This window comes from Lissotriton helveticus, chromosome 4_1, assembly GCF_964261635.1.
Source record: "Lissotriton helveticus chromosome 4_1, aLisHel1.1, whole genome shotgun sequence".
Classification (NCBI taxonomy): domain Eukaryota; kingdom Metazoa; phylum Chordata; class Amphibia; order Caudata; family Salamandridae; genus Lissotriton; species Lissotriton helveticus.
Genome location: NC_136063.1, coordinates 2,048,652,374 through 2,048,668,369, shown reverse-complemented (window position 1 = coordinate 2,048,668,369; position 15,996 = coordinate 2,048,652,374). Strand labels below are relative to the sequence as shown.

The window sequence follows — 15,996 nt, the reverse complement described above, 5'->3', positions numbered from 1 at the left end:
AAAATTCTATACTATTACTAATTTATTTCAGAAAGATGAGAAATATGTGAAGGGAACTCTCTCGTGTGCATATTAAGCCCAGCGTCAGGCACTGAGGGAAATATTTATGGCATAAATGCCCATGGCTAGCTATTGTCAGCTGCTATCAGTAGAAGTGACTTGGTCTGGCATTGGCTTCCACCAAATCAACAGACACTTCGCCCCGGCAGCGCGCAGTGCTAATGACGTGGTGGTGACATTATTTTTCTGGCGTAGGAGGAAGCAATAGAAGTCCAGGGGCTAGATGTAGGTAATGAAAATTTACCGATTCTAAAATACAGAATTTTACCGATTCGGTATTTTTGAATCGGTAAATGCAATGTAGATAAAAAATCGGTACGATTCGGTATTTACCGAATCGGTATTTACCGATTCGGTAATTCCCATTCATTCCTATGGGCCTAAAGGCCCATAGGAATGAATGTAAATTACCGAATTGGTAAATACCGATTCGGTAAAATAGGGAAACATTCAAGGGTGGCAGGGTGTCACATTGACACCCTGTTGCACCCCTGAAAAGTGCTTATGTGCACATGTGGCACACATACATGCCCTAAGGGCATGTATGTCCGCCACATGGCACTGTTGAAAATGCACAGATTTGCATTTTCAAAGGTATTTGTTATTTACCACCAACTAATAGTTGGTGGTAAGTAACGAATCCTTAAATGTGAAAAGCATTCACTTGAGTGCTCTCTACATTAAGGATTCGGTAATTTACCGAATCGGTATGTTAAGAATTCGGTAATTTACCGATTCCTTAAGTTACCGATTCGGTAAATTACCGAATCCTACAATTTGGCCACCTACATCTGAAAAGCCTAATTCCGGTCGGTAAGGACCGAAATTCGGTAATTTCGGCCGTTACCGACCGGAATTAGGCTTCCTACATCTGGCCCCCCGTGTTTTATGTGACCCCAGCTATGGAAAGGAGTGTTGTGGTGCAATGCAGCAGCAGACCACGATGGGGTCCTCTCAAGGTTTGATAAAGTACATCCTGATCATCTAAATCAACACAAGATTGAACTGAGAGTTGTCTTCCTGTTAACAGTGAACCTTCTCTTTTTTGGGGGGAGAACAAAGATTTCCTATTGACGATGCCAGGCGCACTACCGGGTAGCAGGTTCTTACCTGATCCTATTGCTGTTGTACTGCATTGAACAACCAGGTTGCGAAGATTCATGGATGGGTCATTAGATAGATACTTTCACTTGGCGAAAAGCAACATATGAACAATAAGGCCATCGCGGTTTACTTTTGAATAATAAACTGGGAAATATTGCCATTATATATTTACAGACCTTTTGAGTAGCCAGCACTTTGGTGATTGTTAACAAGGGGACACAATTTGGGCATAACTATGAGTCTGGCGGTCCAAGGACCGGCAGACTCGTGGTGGCACGGCAGTGGCAGTCGAGCCACCGCTGCACCAGCAGTCCGACTGCACTGGGTCTGCCAGGGAAACACCATTCCCTGGCGGTGGCACGACGGTCAGGGCCAGTGTAAGAGGCAGGTGGTGCTGCTGGGACACCACAATGCATATTACAAGTTTCAGGACCACCAGTGTTTTCATGGAGGTCTTTCCTCCATGAAAAGTCTGTTGGTGCTGAAACAAAGGGGGTCCTACAGGGCCCCTTGTTCCCCCTCAACCTGGGTATGTATGCAGGGGGGGGGCACAAAATGTTTCCCCCTGTGTGCATGAGCCCAGGTTCCTGCACAACATGGACTTGGCAGTCCATGCCATGCGGGAACCTGTTCAGGGTTCCCATTGCTTTCAAAGAGGCAACGCCGATGGAACCGCCACGCCTCCCGCCCCCCCAGACCAACACATTTTGTTGCAATCTAGCGGGCGGGTGGAAGCGACTCTTAGGGGTGCAGGCGTGGCGGTGGCAGGCCACCCACCTCCGCACCACCAAAAGTCATAATCGGACCAATAGCAACAACCTAGGATATGATGGACGAAAGAGATAAGCCTTTCTTGATCACCTGATCTTTCAGCAGTGTTTGACACTCTTCATCACTCTCTTTTCTTATGTAGGGACACAGAGCTGGAAGGTATATTATCTTACAAGCAGTAAATTTAGTTCCCTATACAGTGATAGACCGTACAGGATTAGTAATGTTCCCCTCCAGCACTAGTGACCTGTGAGCTTCCCCACCGCCCCGGGTTTGTGTATACCTCCAACTATGTTCAATATTTGAGTACAACTGCTACATCTGTTGTTAAATGTCTGGTAGGCTACTTTCTATAGTTTCTCAGTACCACTCAAGTAGGGTTTAGAACTATCTGAAACAAGAACTCCTCTGAATACAGTAAGTATGTATTACAGGAAATTCTGGCACGAATGAATGTAAACTGGTTTAGTCGTAACAAGAGTGAGCCAAAATTACCTCTGCTCACAAATCCACAGCAAGCAAAGTCAAGGCTGAATTCCAAAACTTCTATGGTGGCAAACACAACATCACACTGGCCAAGAAGGTTAAGACTATCAGTGGAAGATTTTATGCTTTGTTTGCGTCACATAAATTGCGCAAATCGGGGCAAAATAACGTGAAAGTAACGCAAAGCAGTGCATAGTGATGATTTGCATTATCTAGCGCCAAGGGGGCATACTTTGGGTGGTGCATGGGCTTTCTCATGAACCACTCAAGGTTTCTAACACTAAACCCAATTTACTAAAAAAACTTTGCAAGGTTTAGCATCAGAAAATAACACACACTGGAACCAGGCGCTATGAAGCAGAAATGCTTTTTTTCTCCTTTATTTTCCGACTTTGCATGTGTGCTGCACTGTACATCACACATCCAAAGTGGGAAAAGTTTTAAAGTCAGTCTAAGTATAGTATTTTGAACTGGAAGGGTTGTCTTCTAGTAAAAAACATGCTAGACTCACACAGACACCCTTGCACCATGGTGAAAAGATGTGTCCCTGGCGCACAGCAGCTGATTTCAGCGCCGGCGCAAGGGAAAGGCGAGAAGAGTGCTATATTTCTGTAAATATGGCGCTCTCCTGCTCTCTCCTCATGCGGCTGCTGCACTACACTGCACTGCGCTGCGCGAGATACTGGTAATTCTGACCCTCCGAGTCCTTTTTCACTCGATATATCTATGACTAAGCACATGGCTTAGTTTGAGGCCTCCTTCACAATATGTCATTGTAGAGACCTAGTTATCTGTCAGTGTCAGAGTTTCATAAAGCTACTATTGAAAAAGCAGTTAGAGTACCCATTGACATTGGAAATGTGTCCCTGGTTGAATATCAAACGCTAAACATTCTGTGATATCAGGGGCCGTAATACAATAAGTGCCCCGTGGCCGCAACGGGTATATGCGCCCACTTTGCGCGCCCCTGGGGCACTTTGGAATTATAGAAGGTGGCACAGAAGCTTGTGCATCCCCTTCTATAATACCAATAATGCTGGCGCACTTAAAGCACCAGCGCTATCAACAGAGGGTGTTCCCTCATTTGCATAGGGGCGTGCCCTATGCAAATGAGGGAATTCCCTTGACGCTGCGCCCGTGCCATATTACAGACATGGGTGCAGTCAAAGAAGCCCTTAGAAGGCATACTGACAGTGCGCCATTAAAAAGCTGGCGCACTGGCAGAGCACCCCCTGAGAACAGCCCTCTGCAAAGGGTAAAGGGGGTCCCATGGACCACTCAGACATCCCCGGGTGCAGTCACTGACTGTACCCACCCGCAAGGGGACCTTCAATCCCCTTTGAAAGTGCAGGCGGGTGCCGCCTGCATTGTGAAAACACGGAGCACCTGCTCTGTGGTTTCACATGAATGCGCTATCCTGGTGGCAGCGCAAGTTCGAGGCTGCCCCGGGGGCAGCGCATACAACATAATAGTGCGCATTGTGATTATTTGCGCCCGGCACACCTTTTAAAAGGTGCGCCGGGCGCAAACAATCACGATACGAAATTTGGCCCTAGGTAGTACACAATGGAATGTCTAATTTACCTAAAGGAGAACTTATTAAAATCCTACCGTAGAAGCCTGTATTGGTCTTGTATTGGCTTCTAAGGAAGGCAAGGTTACCATTGATAATTAAAACAATTTAAGACAAAGTTCTAAAATACCTAAAGGCCTGAGTCAAACTTTATATGCAAAATAGAACACAAGCTTCAGGTTGAAAATTACTCTTCAAAGTATCTGGAGAAAAGTGTGGGCGCAAGCTCTCAACGTAACAACCTCCCCACCCCAAAGTAGCTTTCTTCTCTTGATTAGGAGGAAAAATACCTATTCTGGATACCTCTGTGTCTCAGTGTCTGTAGAGCTATCAGATACCCTTTTGGTTAGTTTTACATTCTGCAAAAGCCCAAATGATAATGCCGATACCACCATTAAAATTCAGGTGGCCAACCAAAACCTGCTTTTCAGTTGGAAACCATCAGTTTGCGTGAAAGCCATTGACAGTACATCCCACGGCTCCATGCATTAATCCCTATTACATCTATTACAGTGCCATGAAATTAATGATATACCATAATCTCCTCTCCACTTGATTTGAAAATTAACTTTTCCAAAATCACATCTCACCGGTACAGGAAAGGCACGTGGAGTAAAAGGACTTTAGAAAGCTTTAAAAAAGTGGGAAGCGAACATATCTTAAGACCAAACAATCACCATTTGACATATCAGAACATTTTGAAAGTATCAATTTATGCTCACTCCACAACATGTAATAACAGTTTATCATTGATCTATTGTCCTCTTTCAATTAGTTTGTGAGACCATGAAGCCAGCTCGCAATATCTGTCATCCATCATCAGAAAAGTTTGTAGTATTCCATTTGAGTCAGAAACATTATGATTTATTAATTTTAATAAGCATCTGCATGGAACTAAAGGTGTATTTGCTAATTGGATGATGGGTGGTCTGATCGAAAGCTGCACGCGCTGGCCGAGCGTACCTCTGTCCCTGGGGCTCCGCTGAGGCGCGCTGCCTGTGGGTTGTGGCTGTCGGGCGGCCGGGCTTAGCTCCGCTGTCCTCAACCAACACCAGCTACCGGCTGGCCGGGCTTGGCTCCGCCGGTCGGGCAGGGAAAGAACTACAGCCCCCATCTGCCCTTGCTCCAGGACGCCTCCCCCACCATCATTGCACAGCGCCAGGAGGCGCATAAAGACCCACCCACTGCTGAGGACCGGGTGGTGGTCTGATCGAAAGCTGCACGCGCCGGCCGAGCGTACCTCTGTCCCTGGGGCTCCGCTGAGGCGCGCTGCGCTGCCTGTGGGTTGTGGCTGTCGGGCGGCCGGGCTTAGCTCCGCTGTCCTCAACCAACACCAGCTACCGGCTGGCCGGGCTTGGCTCCGCCGGTCGGGCAGGGAAAGAACTACAGCCCCATCTGCCCTTGCTCCAGGACGCCTCCCCCACCATCATTGCACAGCGCCAGGAGGCGCATAAAGACCCACCCACTGCTGAGGACCGGGTGGTGGTCTGATCGAAAGCTGCACGCGCCGGCCGAGCGTACCTCTGTCCCTGGGGCTCCGCTGAGGCGCGCTGCCTGTGGGTTGTGGCTGTCGGGCGGCCGGGCTTAGCTCCGCTGTCCTCAACCAACACCAGCTACAGGCTGGCCGGGCTTGGCTCCGCCGGTCGGGCAGGGAAAGAACTACAGCCCCCATCTGCCCTTGCTCCAGGACGCCTCCCCCACCATCATTGCACAGCGCCAGCAGGCGCATAAAGACCCACCCACTGCTGAGGACCGTGTGGTGGTCTGATCGAAAGCTGCACGCGCCGGCCGAGCGTACCTCTGTCCCTGGGGCTCCGCTGAGGCACGCTGCCTGTGGGTTGTGGCTGTCGGGCGGCAGGGCTTAGCTCCGCTGTCCTCAACCAACACCAGCTACCGGCTGGCCGGGCTTGGCTCCCCCGGTCGGGCAGGGAAAGAACTACAGCCCCCATCTGCCCTTGCTCCAGGACGCCTCCCCCACCATCATTGCACAGCGCCAGGAGGCGCATAAAGACCCACCCACTCCTTCGTCCCGCGAGGACGCGCGCGGGACGCGCCGGGCTAAGCCCGGGCAAAGGGCGGGCCCTCTGAGGCCCTCAGAGACCGCAGGAGACCGGACCGGGCCACCCCCCTGAAATTTACCTTTCTCTACTTACCAAAGGTATTCAACTTCTCTTTGACTTATATAATAAATAGTGGGTAACAGGCCTGATGGAGGTCAAGAGTAAAAGTAGGGTGGCGGTCAAAAAAACACCCATGCTCACCCGCTCAACTACCAGAAAACAAACTCTGGCGCCAACCCCCCTGCCCACCTTAACTGCACTCGATAGGATGCTGCAACAGACAATTGGTGTCGTTGTCAACGCTATTGAAAGCACGGAAAGAAGATTATCACTGCCAGCTAGTATGTGTTTAATAAATCAAACATCACACACTATTAATACACATGTTAGCGTCCCAAATGAGACAACAATGTCACATGATTCACTTCTATTGGAATCGTTTGCAGGTTTGCCAAGGTATGACTTAATACAATCTGATGTACCACAGCTCTTAGATCCCACTGTTCCCTGTACTAGGGAGACTAGACTGTCTATAACACCTGACCTATCAGCCAGCATATTACCTCAGCCCCTAATATCTAGTATTGTGTCTGTAACTAATGGGGATTTGGATGGCTATGCTACTAATTCTGTCATTCCAACTGTACAAATTAGTGATATCAGTCTGTCAAGTAGTGAAACCGACTGTGAGCGTGTACCCTCAAAAAGGAAATTAACCCAAAGTCGAAAAAGGTTAATAATAAACAAACAGACTAAGATATATAGAAGGAAAAAGAAGAGGGCTATACAAACCCTAGAAACCAATGAAAGAGAAGGTGCGATACAGCAGAACAGTGGAGGGAGACATGTAAATGATATAAAACTACTGGAAATGCAGGCTTCTAGCAATGTCGAGGCAGTTAAAGAATGTCTCGAGAAAATGGTAAGGGTTTGCATTGCACCAGTGATGGAATCTCTGGAAATTCTAAATAAAAAAATAGAAAACCTAGAGAAATTGGGAATAGCTAACTTGGATGTTCTAGAACAACTGGGTTCACAAGTTAGATCTCATTCAAGTAATTTAAATTCTGGGAACCAGAGTAATGGTAAATTAAGTGCAGTAAATCGTACCCCTAGTGTGCCCATTATGAAGGGAAACCCGGTACCCTCTACAAGTGGAAGGCAGAGGCCAATAACAACCATCCCCAAGGTAATACGAGGGCAAAAAGTAGATGGGGCCCAAAGAAACACCAGTGAACCCACCCCCACTTACAAGAGCTTACCTGTACAAAGGCGCCATATTGATAATGTCATCCCAGCCACTATCAATTTGCCACCTGACTGCAGACCATTTGTAGCGATACTTGCGAATGTCCCCAACTTGTTGCCTAACCAATTTGAAAATCAAGAAACCTTGAAAAATAAGACCTTGCATTGGTTGGTGAAAAATTGCGGATTTCCACTACGAGGCGCGGAAGAGATTATAACTACACAGAGGGTAGGCTGGGTAGGGCCTAACAAAAAGGAGATAGACGGGGACTGCATAATTATAAATTTTAGGACTACAGAATGGGCGAGCGATTCGATTTTACATGCACCTATGCCATCGAATCACGAATACAACATTACACTGTTCCCACTTGATTATTTTTATAGGAACCAGTCAGGAAGACAAATCATTACACATAACTTCCAGCATCCAAGAGCCGACTTTATTAAATATCCTAATGTTGTACCTATTTGTCCCCCATTACTGCCTAATCTCTACGACAACTTCCTGGTCCCAACTTCTAATAGATTCCAGCTGCTCAGCTCACTTGAGGAGAACGATTGACTGAGCGATACTTCTTTGACACCAAGTTCTGGAAGTACTGTAATAGGTGATACATTAACATTAACTTTGGAGAAAGAGCTGGGTGATGAAAGCTGTGTAAATAATATAACTGAGCCACAATTAATTTCATCACATACTGTGCTATGTATAGACAATGTTGTAGATAATGAACCAACTGTAACCCGTGATAATGCTAATGTTACTTCGACTGTAAGATTTGAGGTTTCAATCTTGTCTAATCACCCTGAAAGTACTGGAACTAACAATGCTGACTCTCTTGTATTTAATAGTTGGAATATAGCCGGAATTGCCTCTAAATTATGTACCCCATTTTGGAACAATTTCATCATATGTGGTTATGACATTATCTGTCTACAAGAGACATGGCATACTGGACTAATAGAAGTTGAAGGTTACACCTCCTATAATGTGGCAGCAGTAGCTTCCAAAGCTGGTAGAGCTAAGGGAGGTCTACTGACTTTGGTTTCAACTAAGTTGACAGAATTTATTCTTGGTGAGCATTCTATAGTTTGTCAGCATGCGTCTATATTGCGCCTAAAACATAGCCATGGTAGGGATTTAATTGTTGTAAACTTTTATAATAATATTGTGGGCCCTAAACGTGATATGATTGTTCCCGATGTCGAACGCGCTATTGAAGCTGCAATCACTCTCTCTAAGAATAATTTTATAATTCTGTGGGCAGGTGACTTTAACATCCAAGCCTGCAGATATGCGCGGAAGGGGATATGTGGTCACCACGAGGATTATGTAGAGGGTGACAGTGTTTATGTTAATCATTTCCCGCATAGTAATTATGGCTGCGCACTGAATAATCTAATAGCCAAGTTTAATTTGGAATTGCTTGACTGTACAAAAAACAAAAATAATGAAATTTGTCCAACTTTTAGGGGGAGAGATGCCCATACCAATATTGACCATATTTTGGTGTCCAGTGGTTCAATTTTTACTAATGTCTGGGTAATAGAGCAGCCTGTGAGTGATCACAACAGTATCTCTGTGGAGTTAATGGGTTGGGGTCAAAAAAGCGTTGTGAAAAGTAAAGCAGTTCACGGGATTTCCGCTGAAAGACCAAATGGTACAAGAATCAAATGGATTAAGATCGATCCTAATAAACTAACAAAGGATATTATTTGTAAATGTACCAGAGAGGTTGAATACTGCCTTGCACCTAATGTGATAGCGCCTGATGTTCTCTCTAATTTTATGAAAATTACATGCACAGTTGAAAATTCTCTGTTAAAAAGAAACAGAAGGGTTAAGAGAAACAAAACTGTGTGGTTTGACAAACATTGTGCCGAGACCCTGAAAAAATTAAAAAGTGTACTTAATACTAAACCTAGAAATAAAGAAAGAGTCAGAGAAGAACGTATTAATTATAAACTGGCCCTGTCAATCAGGAAAAGGGAGCTACAGGACGAGGCCTGGAATAAACTTGATATGGCCGCTGTAACTAAAAATCACAAACTCTTTTGGGAAACGATTAATGGCCCATTCTTAAAGAATGAAAATACTCCTGAGGTCAGTTCCCATGTCAGCTGTCTTGCATGGATTGCACATTTTTCTGAGATTTTTAACTCGGATCTTAAATTTGATGGGTCTATTTTATGTTTTAATTGGAAGAAAATGCAGTTGTTTTTAACCTTAAATGAAGTGACAAATGCAATTAAAAATAGTAAGGGTGGTAAAGCACCCGGGCCCGATGGGGTACCCATGGATTTTTATAAGCACGAAATAACATTATGGGCCCCAATCCTAACTCGTTACTTTAATGCTGCGGTGGAAGATAATCTACCACTGACATGGGGCCAATCAATTATTATACCCCTTTATAAAAAAAGATCCAGGTCAGAGGCAAGGAATTATCGTCCAATCTCTCTTTTGGACTCGACAGTTAAAATCCTTAGTCGAGTCCTATTAGTGAGATTGGAAGCATGGGCCGAGGAGAATAACATTCTGTCCCCAGTGCAGTATGGGTTTCGTAGGGGATTGGGAACAATGGAGCAGTGCGTGAACCTGGAACTCATAGTCGGCAAGTATACCAAAGCTAAATCTGGTAATCTTTTTTTATGCTTTGCCGACTTGAGTTCCGCGTTCGATCTGGTGGAACACGCACTGCTCTGGCCCATACTACTAGCAATGGGCGCCCCCATTGAAATTATCCATCTGCTAGCTCGCTTGTATAGTAATTTATCAAGCAAAGTAAGGTTTGGAACTGATGGAGAGTGTACCCCCTTCTTTGATGTTAAGAGAGGCATCCGTCAAGGATGCGTACTTGCCCCTTTACTATTTTCACTTTTTATAAATCATGTGGATACATTTTTAAAACTGATTAAATCTGATGCTCCAATTATAAATGGTAACCCCGTCCCTATCCTCTTATATGCGGACGATGCGGTCCTCCTTTCTAGGACACATAATGGACTACAACAATTAATTGACCAATTCCATATTTTTATTAAAAACAGGAACTTGAAAATCAATAAAGGAAAGACTGTTACCATGGTTTGTGGTAAGAACATTAGAAAAAACAAACCTTTTTTCCTAGAAGGAGAGAAACTAGAATCTGTTAATAGCTTTTGCTATTTAGGCATCACCTTTTCGGGAAATGGGAAATGGATTAATGAACAAAATAGTGTGCTTTTCAAAATGGCCCGGAATACTAACTGTATTTTTAGATTTGCTGCTAAACTAGGGGATCGCAGAATTCGTGAAATGCTAACCCTTTTTAATGCTAGATGCATTTCCTCAGCTATATACGGAGCTGGGATATGGGGGCATGATGTACAGTGTACCAAATCTATCCAGGTGAGGGAGAATGTGTTTTTAAAAAGATTAATTAGTGCTCCAGTTACGGCTTCAACGGAGCTAATACACAAGGAATTAGATATGTACTATATCAATGATCTAATTGCCCTTCGTCCTCTATCCTTGTGGCGCTCAATATGGGCAAAGGAGGAAACCAAGTTTACGCAGGACGTAATAACAGATTGTATTAAACTTGACCGCCGATCGAACATTCCTTGGCTGAAGCATATACATCATTGGTATAAAACTTTATATGGACTGGACATTTACAATGAATTAATAATGGACCCCATTTTATCAAAGCGGGAGCTGAAGGTCTCGTTTATGAAATTTAAAGAAGAGACCAGGATGGAAAAATATACTAAACAGAGTACATTCAATCTTTATCAACAATATAATAATAATGTAGGCTTCCAATCTTATTTCGTAACAGTTAGTATTCCCTCCCACCGATTTGTTTTAACCCGCCTCTGCCTAGGAATTGTGCATCATCTTGTGGCTTTTCCTGTGCCTAAAAAACCGGGAACCTGTGTATGCCCATGTGATGGCAAATCAAAACAGGGCACGTGTCACTTTATGTTGTCTTGTACCTTTTATACTTTTTTAAGGAAATACTACTTGAAACCCATCTTTTTAAAATACAATACGCATCATCTACAAACAGCAATGACACTAGTGTTTAACCTAGAGTCCCCAGATGTATGCTTTTATGTGGCTACTTATATTTTAAAATGTATCTCTGCAAGAAAATCAATTATTATATGAATTCCCTTAGCTGCTAAATGTACTATGCACTTTAAATTTGATGTTGCTGAATTACGTACTGTATTTTGCACACATATGTTTGTTGGACTAATTGCCGCCACTATTATATTCTTCGTAGGATTGGCTTATCATTTGTATTTTATCAATGTTTTTAGTTAATAGTTAGTCTAGGTGCTGCTACTTGCATATGCACTTTAGAATTGCCAATTTGCACATATACTAAATTAGAGACAATACTTTAGCACTTTAAATTGCATATTTGTACATAATTAAAGGTCGTAGGATTGTTAAAATCTTAGCCAACATTTGAATGACCCAATGACTATGCTCTATTGATTCTGCTAAAATGTTCCTATTGTGAGCGCTATTATGTAAGATTGTTTTTTGATAGCCTAATTTAGTACTGTGTTAAATTCCTTTTATATGTATGTTGCTATATGGTTGTATTTCTTTACAAACCGAATAAAGCATCTTTGAATTGAATTGAATTGGATGATAAGTAGAAGTAAAAAAACAACATTGGCACATGACAATTCCACCTCATCCGACATAGTAAAAAAGTTGATTGTCCCACCAGTGGCATAAGCGGTACACACAGTTTACACACTGTTCCAATTGGCTTGACGATCCATGAGACATACATGAGTGGAATTACTGCTGGAAGGGAGGGCTGACTAATACTATTTGTTAGTAACCTTTATTCATTACAGAATGGTCACCAAACCAAAGAGATATTATCCACAAGTATTATCGTGTATGGCGGCTTCCAGTTGCAGCCTGCTGTTTTGTGGGGAGAGAATCACACATTATGCATAGAATTGAATCAAGAGGTTAGGAGTGTCATCCAGTGGCATAAGTATGTGTATTAAGGGCTGGTACATCTCTTAGCAAACATTCTTATTGTGGTCTCATAGGATATTCCCTAAAAAAAAAACGAATTCTGGAAGGAAACCTGCCAGGACAAAATGCTTTGCACAAACATTTATGTCCAAATGAAGAGACACTCTGGTACTCACCGGCACATGCAGGCTGTTTCCATGGCAACCTTCACTCTCACAGGCAACAGAGTTCATGGCCATGGCTTTTTGGATACAAAAGAAAGTGAAAATTAGCAGACAAACACATTTTGTTTAAAGCATTAGAACTTAAATGTAGTCATATCTTAGCTGCAGAAACATTCAACCTTGCATAGATCCCACTTTACTTTTCATTATGGTTATGTAGCAGACACCTTGTCTTAATTTTTGTGGTAGTCTTTGCTGTCTGTTGGAGATAACTCTTATCCAATCTTCATCGCTGATCCCAGGGCCTCATCTGGAGATAGGCTTCAATGCCAAATCCTCAGACCTGTTAAATCCAGAGAAGAATCCACCAGCATACGCCCTCCACAACGCTAGCCCAATGGCACAAGAATGTGCACCAGTGGTTCTAGCAGTTCCTCCATAAATCGGAGGATTTTTTGTAAGCCACCGACCCTAAATACAAAAGTCATTCCCTCGCTATTGCGTCCCACGGTCATCTCCAACATTGGTGTTGAAGGCTCTCTCCATGGTAAATATCAGGCAATATCTGAATATATATTGTGTTTATAAGTGTCATAATGACCAACTAAACAAAATTGTACATAAATCCTATATAGTGTGCAATAATCGCCTCTTGAACCTAAAGAAAACAAGAGCCTCTGGGGCTGGATTACCAGAGCTGCTCAAGTGGCCCTATTATTCACAGATATGAAATTTACAGAGCTTAATTTGTCAGCACATAAGTGCTGGAGTCCAAAGTTTTGCTCAGAAGTGCATGGCGGGCTCTATCGAAGCTGAGGTGCTAAATGACCAATCAAACAAACAGGATTTGTATAGTGCTGCTTATCACCCATGAGTGTATCCAGGCATTGGGGTGGGAGTGCTGCTGCAAGGCAGCATAGTCTTGATTACAAGTCATGCTTCTTTAATCAGCCACCAGACCCTCCCTGCCTCAATATCTCACTCCTGCAGGCTCTTTATCATCTCTGCTTAATCCCATGGTGCTGTTTTGTCTCTGTATTTCAGTCTTTCTCTTCCTCCTTCATTCCCTCCTTTGTGTTGTTCTGTCTTTTGCTCTGGATCAAAGTTTATTGAGGAAAAGTAAGTGCTGTTCTCTAAAAAAAGGGTCTGTGGGCTGCACCTGCATCCACCGTCTCAAATTAAGCACTGCGGATATTTTCTATATTTTGATCGTGTTATTTTCCCACACCAAAAACAATGTTTATTTTCTGTCTACATAGAACGCAGACTCTCTAACTTTTGGCCAACAAGTTTACATAGATCAACCCCACCCCACCCTAATCATGGCTGAATATTTTCTGACACTTTGATGCTTCTGTGATTTAGAGCCACAGGTCATTCCAAAACAAAAAATACACACATGTGCCAGGAATCCATAATTCGCTTGCTGATCTGATAAAAGGCGTCTTATTTATCATATTAGACACAGCTAAAAGGCTTAAATCTATGTTGCAACACAGGATCAAAAACTCTTGGAGTAACTTGTGCAACATTGCAGAACAGTGCACAGCAGTGCACAACTCCCTTCAGGCAGTTGCACCGCCCTCTCACCTCATTCCAACATTTACAATTTCTGTTTTGACGCACAAAAAGCATTGCTAAAGTCACGTCCAGTTCACAAACATAGAAATGCAACACTTCGCAATACCTCTTTTTTCAGTGTTGCTGCAGCTGCGGCAGAGAAGAGATGAACTTCAGGTGGTCAGAACACAACACAGTCACTCTCTGACGTGGGAGATTCAACTGGCAGGTGTAGGATGGCTCTTGAGAATAAACTGCTCGACTTGAATGAAAAAGGCTTACTCAAACCTAAAGCAAATTCCTCCCTTTGCTTAGGACGCTCCGAGCAGGGCACCAGTCCCACAGCCTGGAGTGGTCTTGGTTCAATATGTGCTTGTCACTCACTAAGGTCTCTTAGTGGAAGTTGGCACAATCCTCTAAGCAATTGGGCTATATTTATCTCTTAGGCCCAAGCCAGGTCTGCTTGTGTGAGTTGGCCATGGCAAGTTTCCAGAGATAGTTAACAACAAGGATCAGAGGGGACTGGAACTATCAGCACAAAGAGGAAATGTCTGGTCCCTTTCACATGCTCCGACTTTGATGTGGGAGCTGTGAGTCAGGTGTGAGGCCAGGCTGCCTGCACACAAACACACTTTGCATATCAAAGTGGCAGTGACAACCAGAAGGCAAAAAGCAGGAACTGCTCCTTTTACACGTTTGCCTGTAATACGAATACGGTTCAGCTGCCACAATGTATGGACTTATATTGACACATGATTTCATTCTTAAGAAATACTTAGCAAGAGAAAAAAACAAGCATGGCAAAGCTAATAGGTCTTGCCTTTTAAAGGTGAGGGACGAGGTATTGGCGTTGCCAGTACTTTTTGGCCGGTCGTGCCTAACACATTTTTTTAAATCTATCTATCTACCTATCTATCTATCTATCTATCTATCTATCTATCTATCTATCTATCTATCTATCTATCTATCTATCTATCTATCTATCTATCTATCTATCTATCTATCTATCTATCTATCTATCTATCTATCTATCTATCTATCTATCTATCTATCTATCTATCTATCTATCTATCTATCTATCTATCTATCTATCTATCTATCTATCTATCTATCTATCTTTCTGTCTGTCTGTCTGTCTGTCTGTCTGTCTGTCTATCTATCTATCTATCTATCTATCTATCTATCTATCTATCTATCTATCTATCTCTATCTATCTGTCTATATATCTACTGTGTGCTTACATGGTTACATGGTTGTGCATATGCAGTGACACACTTGAGGCCATTTTGACTTTTTTAATGCACCCTTCCAACATGGTTTTAGGGAATATGTGTGCCTGTGTATGTGTATACATATTCACACAAATACACAAACACACACAAATTATTATGGAAAGATTTACACCAAATCACAAACAACATGCTTTCTGTATCAAGATCAAGTTTTAGTTTATCGTACACAATTAATTAAAATCATTGCATAAAAAAAGATAGTGCAAAGCAACGGTGCATAATACAATGCAGTTAAGTCATGATCAGTTGGGTTAGAACAAGCAAGGATTGCTTTGCAGCATGTAGGATGTTCCCTGGCTAAAACGCCGCCCTCAGGAGGTCTCTTATCATGCTTAAGGGCAGTAAATATGCAAACCAAGAGAACCATATCCTGCTTGCAATCTCCACATAGAGGTGAGCAGGTTTGTTCACAGGTCCTTAGCCAAGGAGGTCTGTGCAATAAGGCTAGTAATTGGCCATGGTGAAAAAGAATACACTTCTATTTTAGGGACAGTGAGTAACCAGAATCGAGGTAGGACTGACATTTTAGGAGTTTGTTGTTCTGTAACACTATCCAGCCATCAGATTGTTTGGACAGTGTTGCCTTATCTGCCACTACCAACAGCTTCCCAGTCAGACTGTTTATCAGTTTTTTAGCGCAGTGAATGGTATACCCAAGTCCCAAAAAGAGTCCAGAATA

The 15,996-nt window shown here is 43.2% G+C and overlaps 1 protein-coding gene across 1 annotated transcript in view; it reads right to left on the bottom strand.

The window, feature by feature from the left end:
• LOC144827787 (protein ATP1B4-like) overlaps positions 1-14,317 on the bottom strand; it is a 224,936-nt gene extending 210,619 nt beyond the window's left edge. The window contains exons 1-2 of the mRNA XM_078685973.1: positions 14,153-14,317; positions 12,478-12,542 (exon numbers count right to left, since the gene is read on the bottom strand). Coding sequence (XP_078542099.1) covers positions 12,478-12,540 — 63 coding nt within the window. The 5' untranslated portion in view covers positions 12,541-12,542; positions 14,153-14,317. The remainder of the gene's footprint in view (positions 1-12,477; positions 12,543-14,152) is intronic.
• Between the last annotated feature and the right edge of the window lie 1,679 nt (positions 14,318-15,996).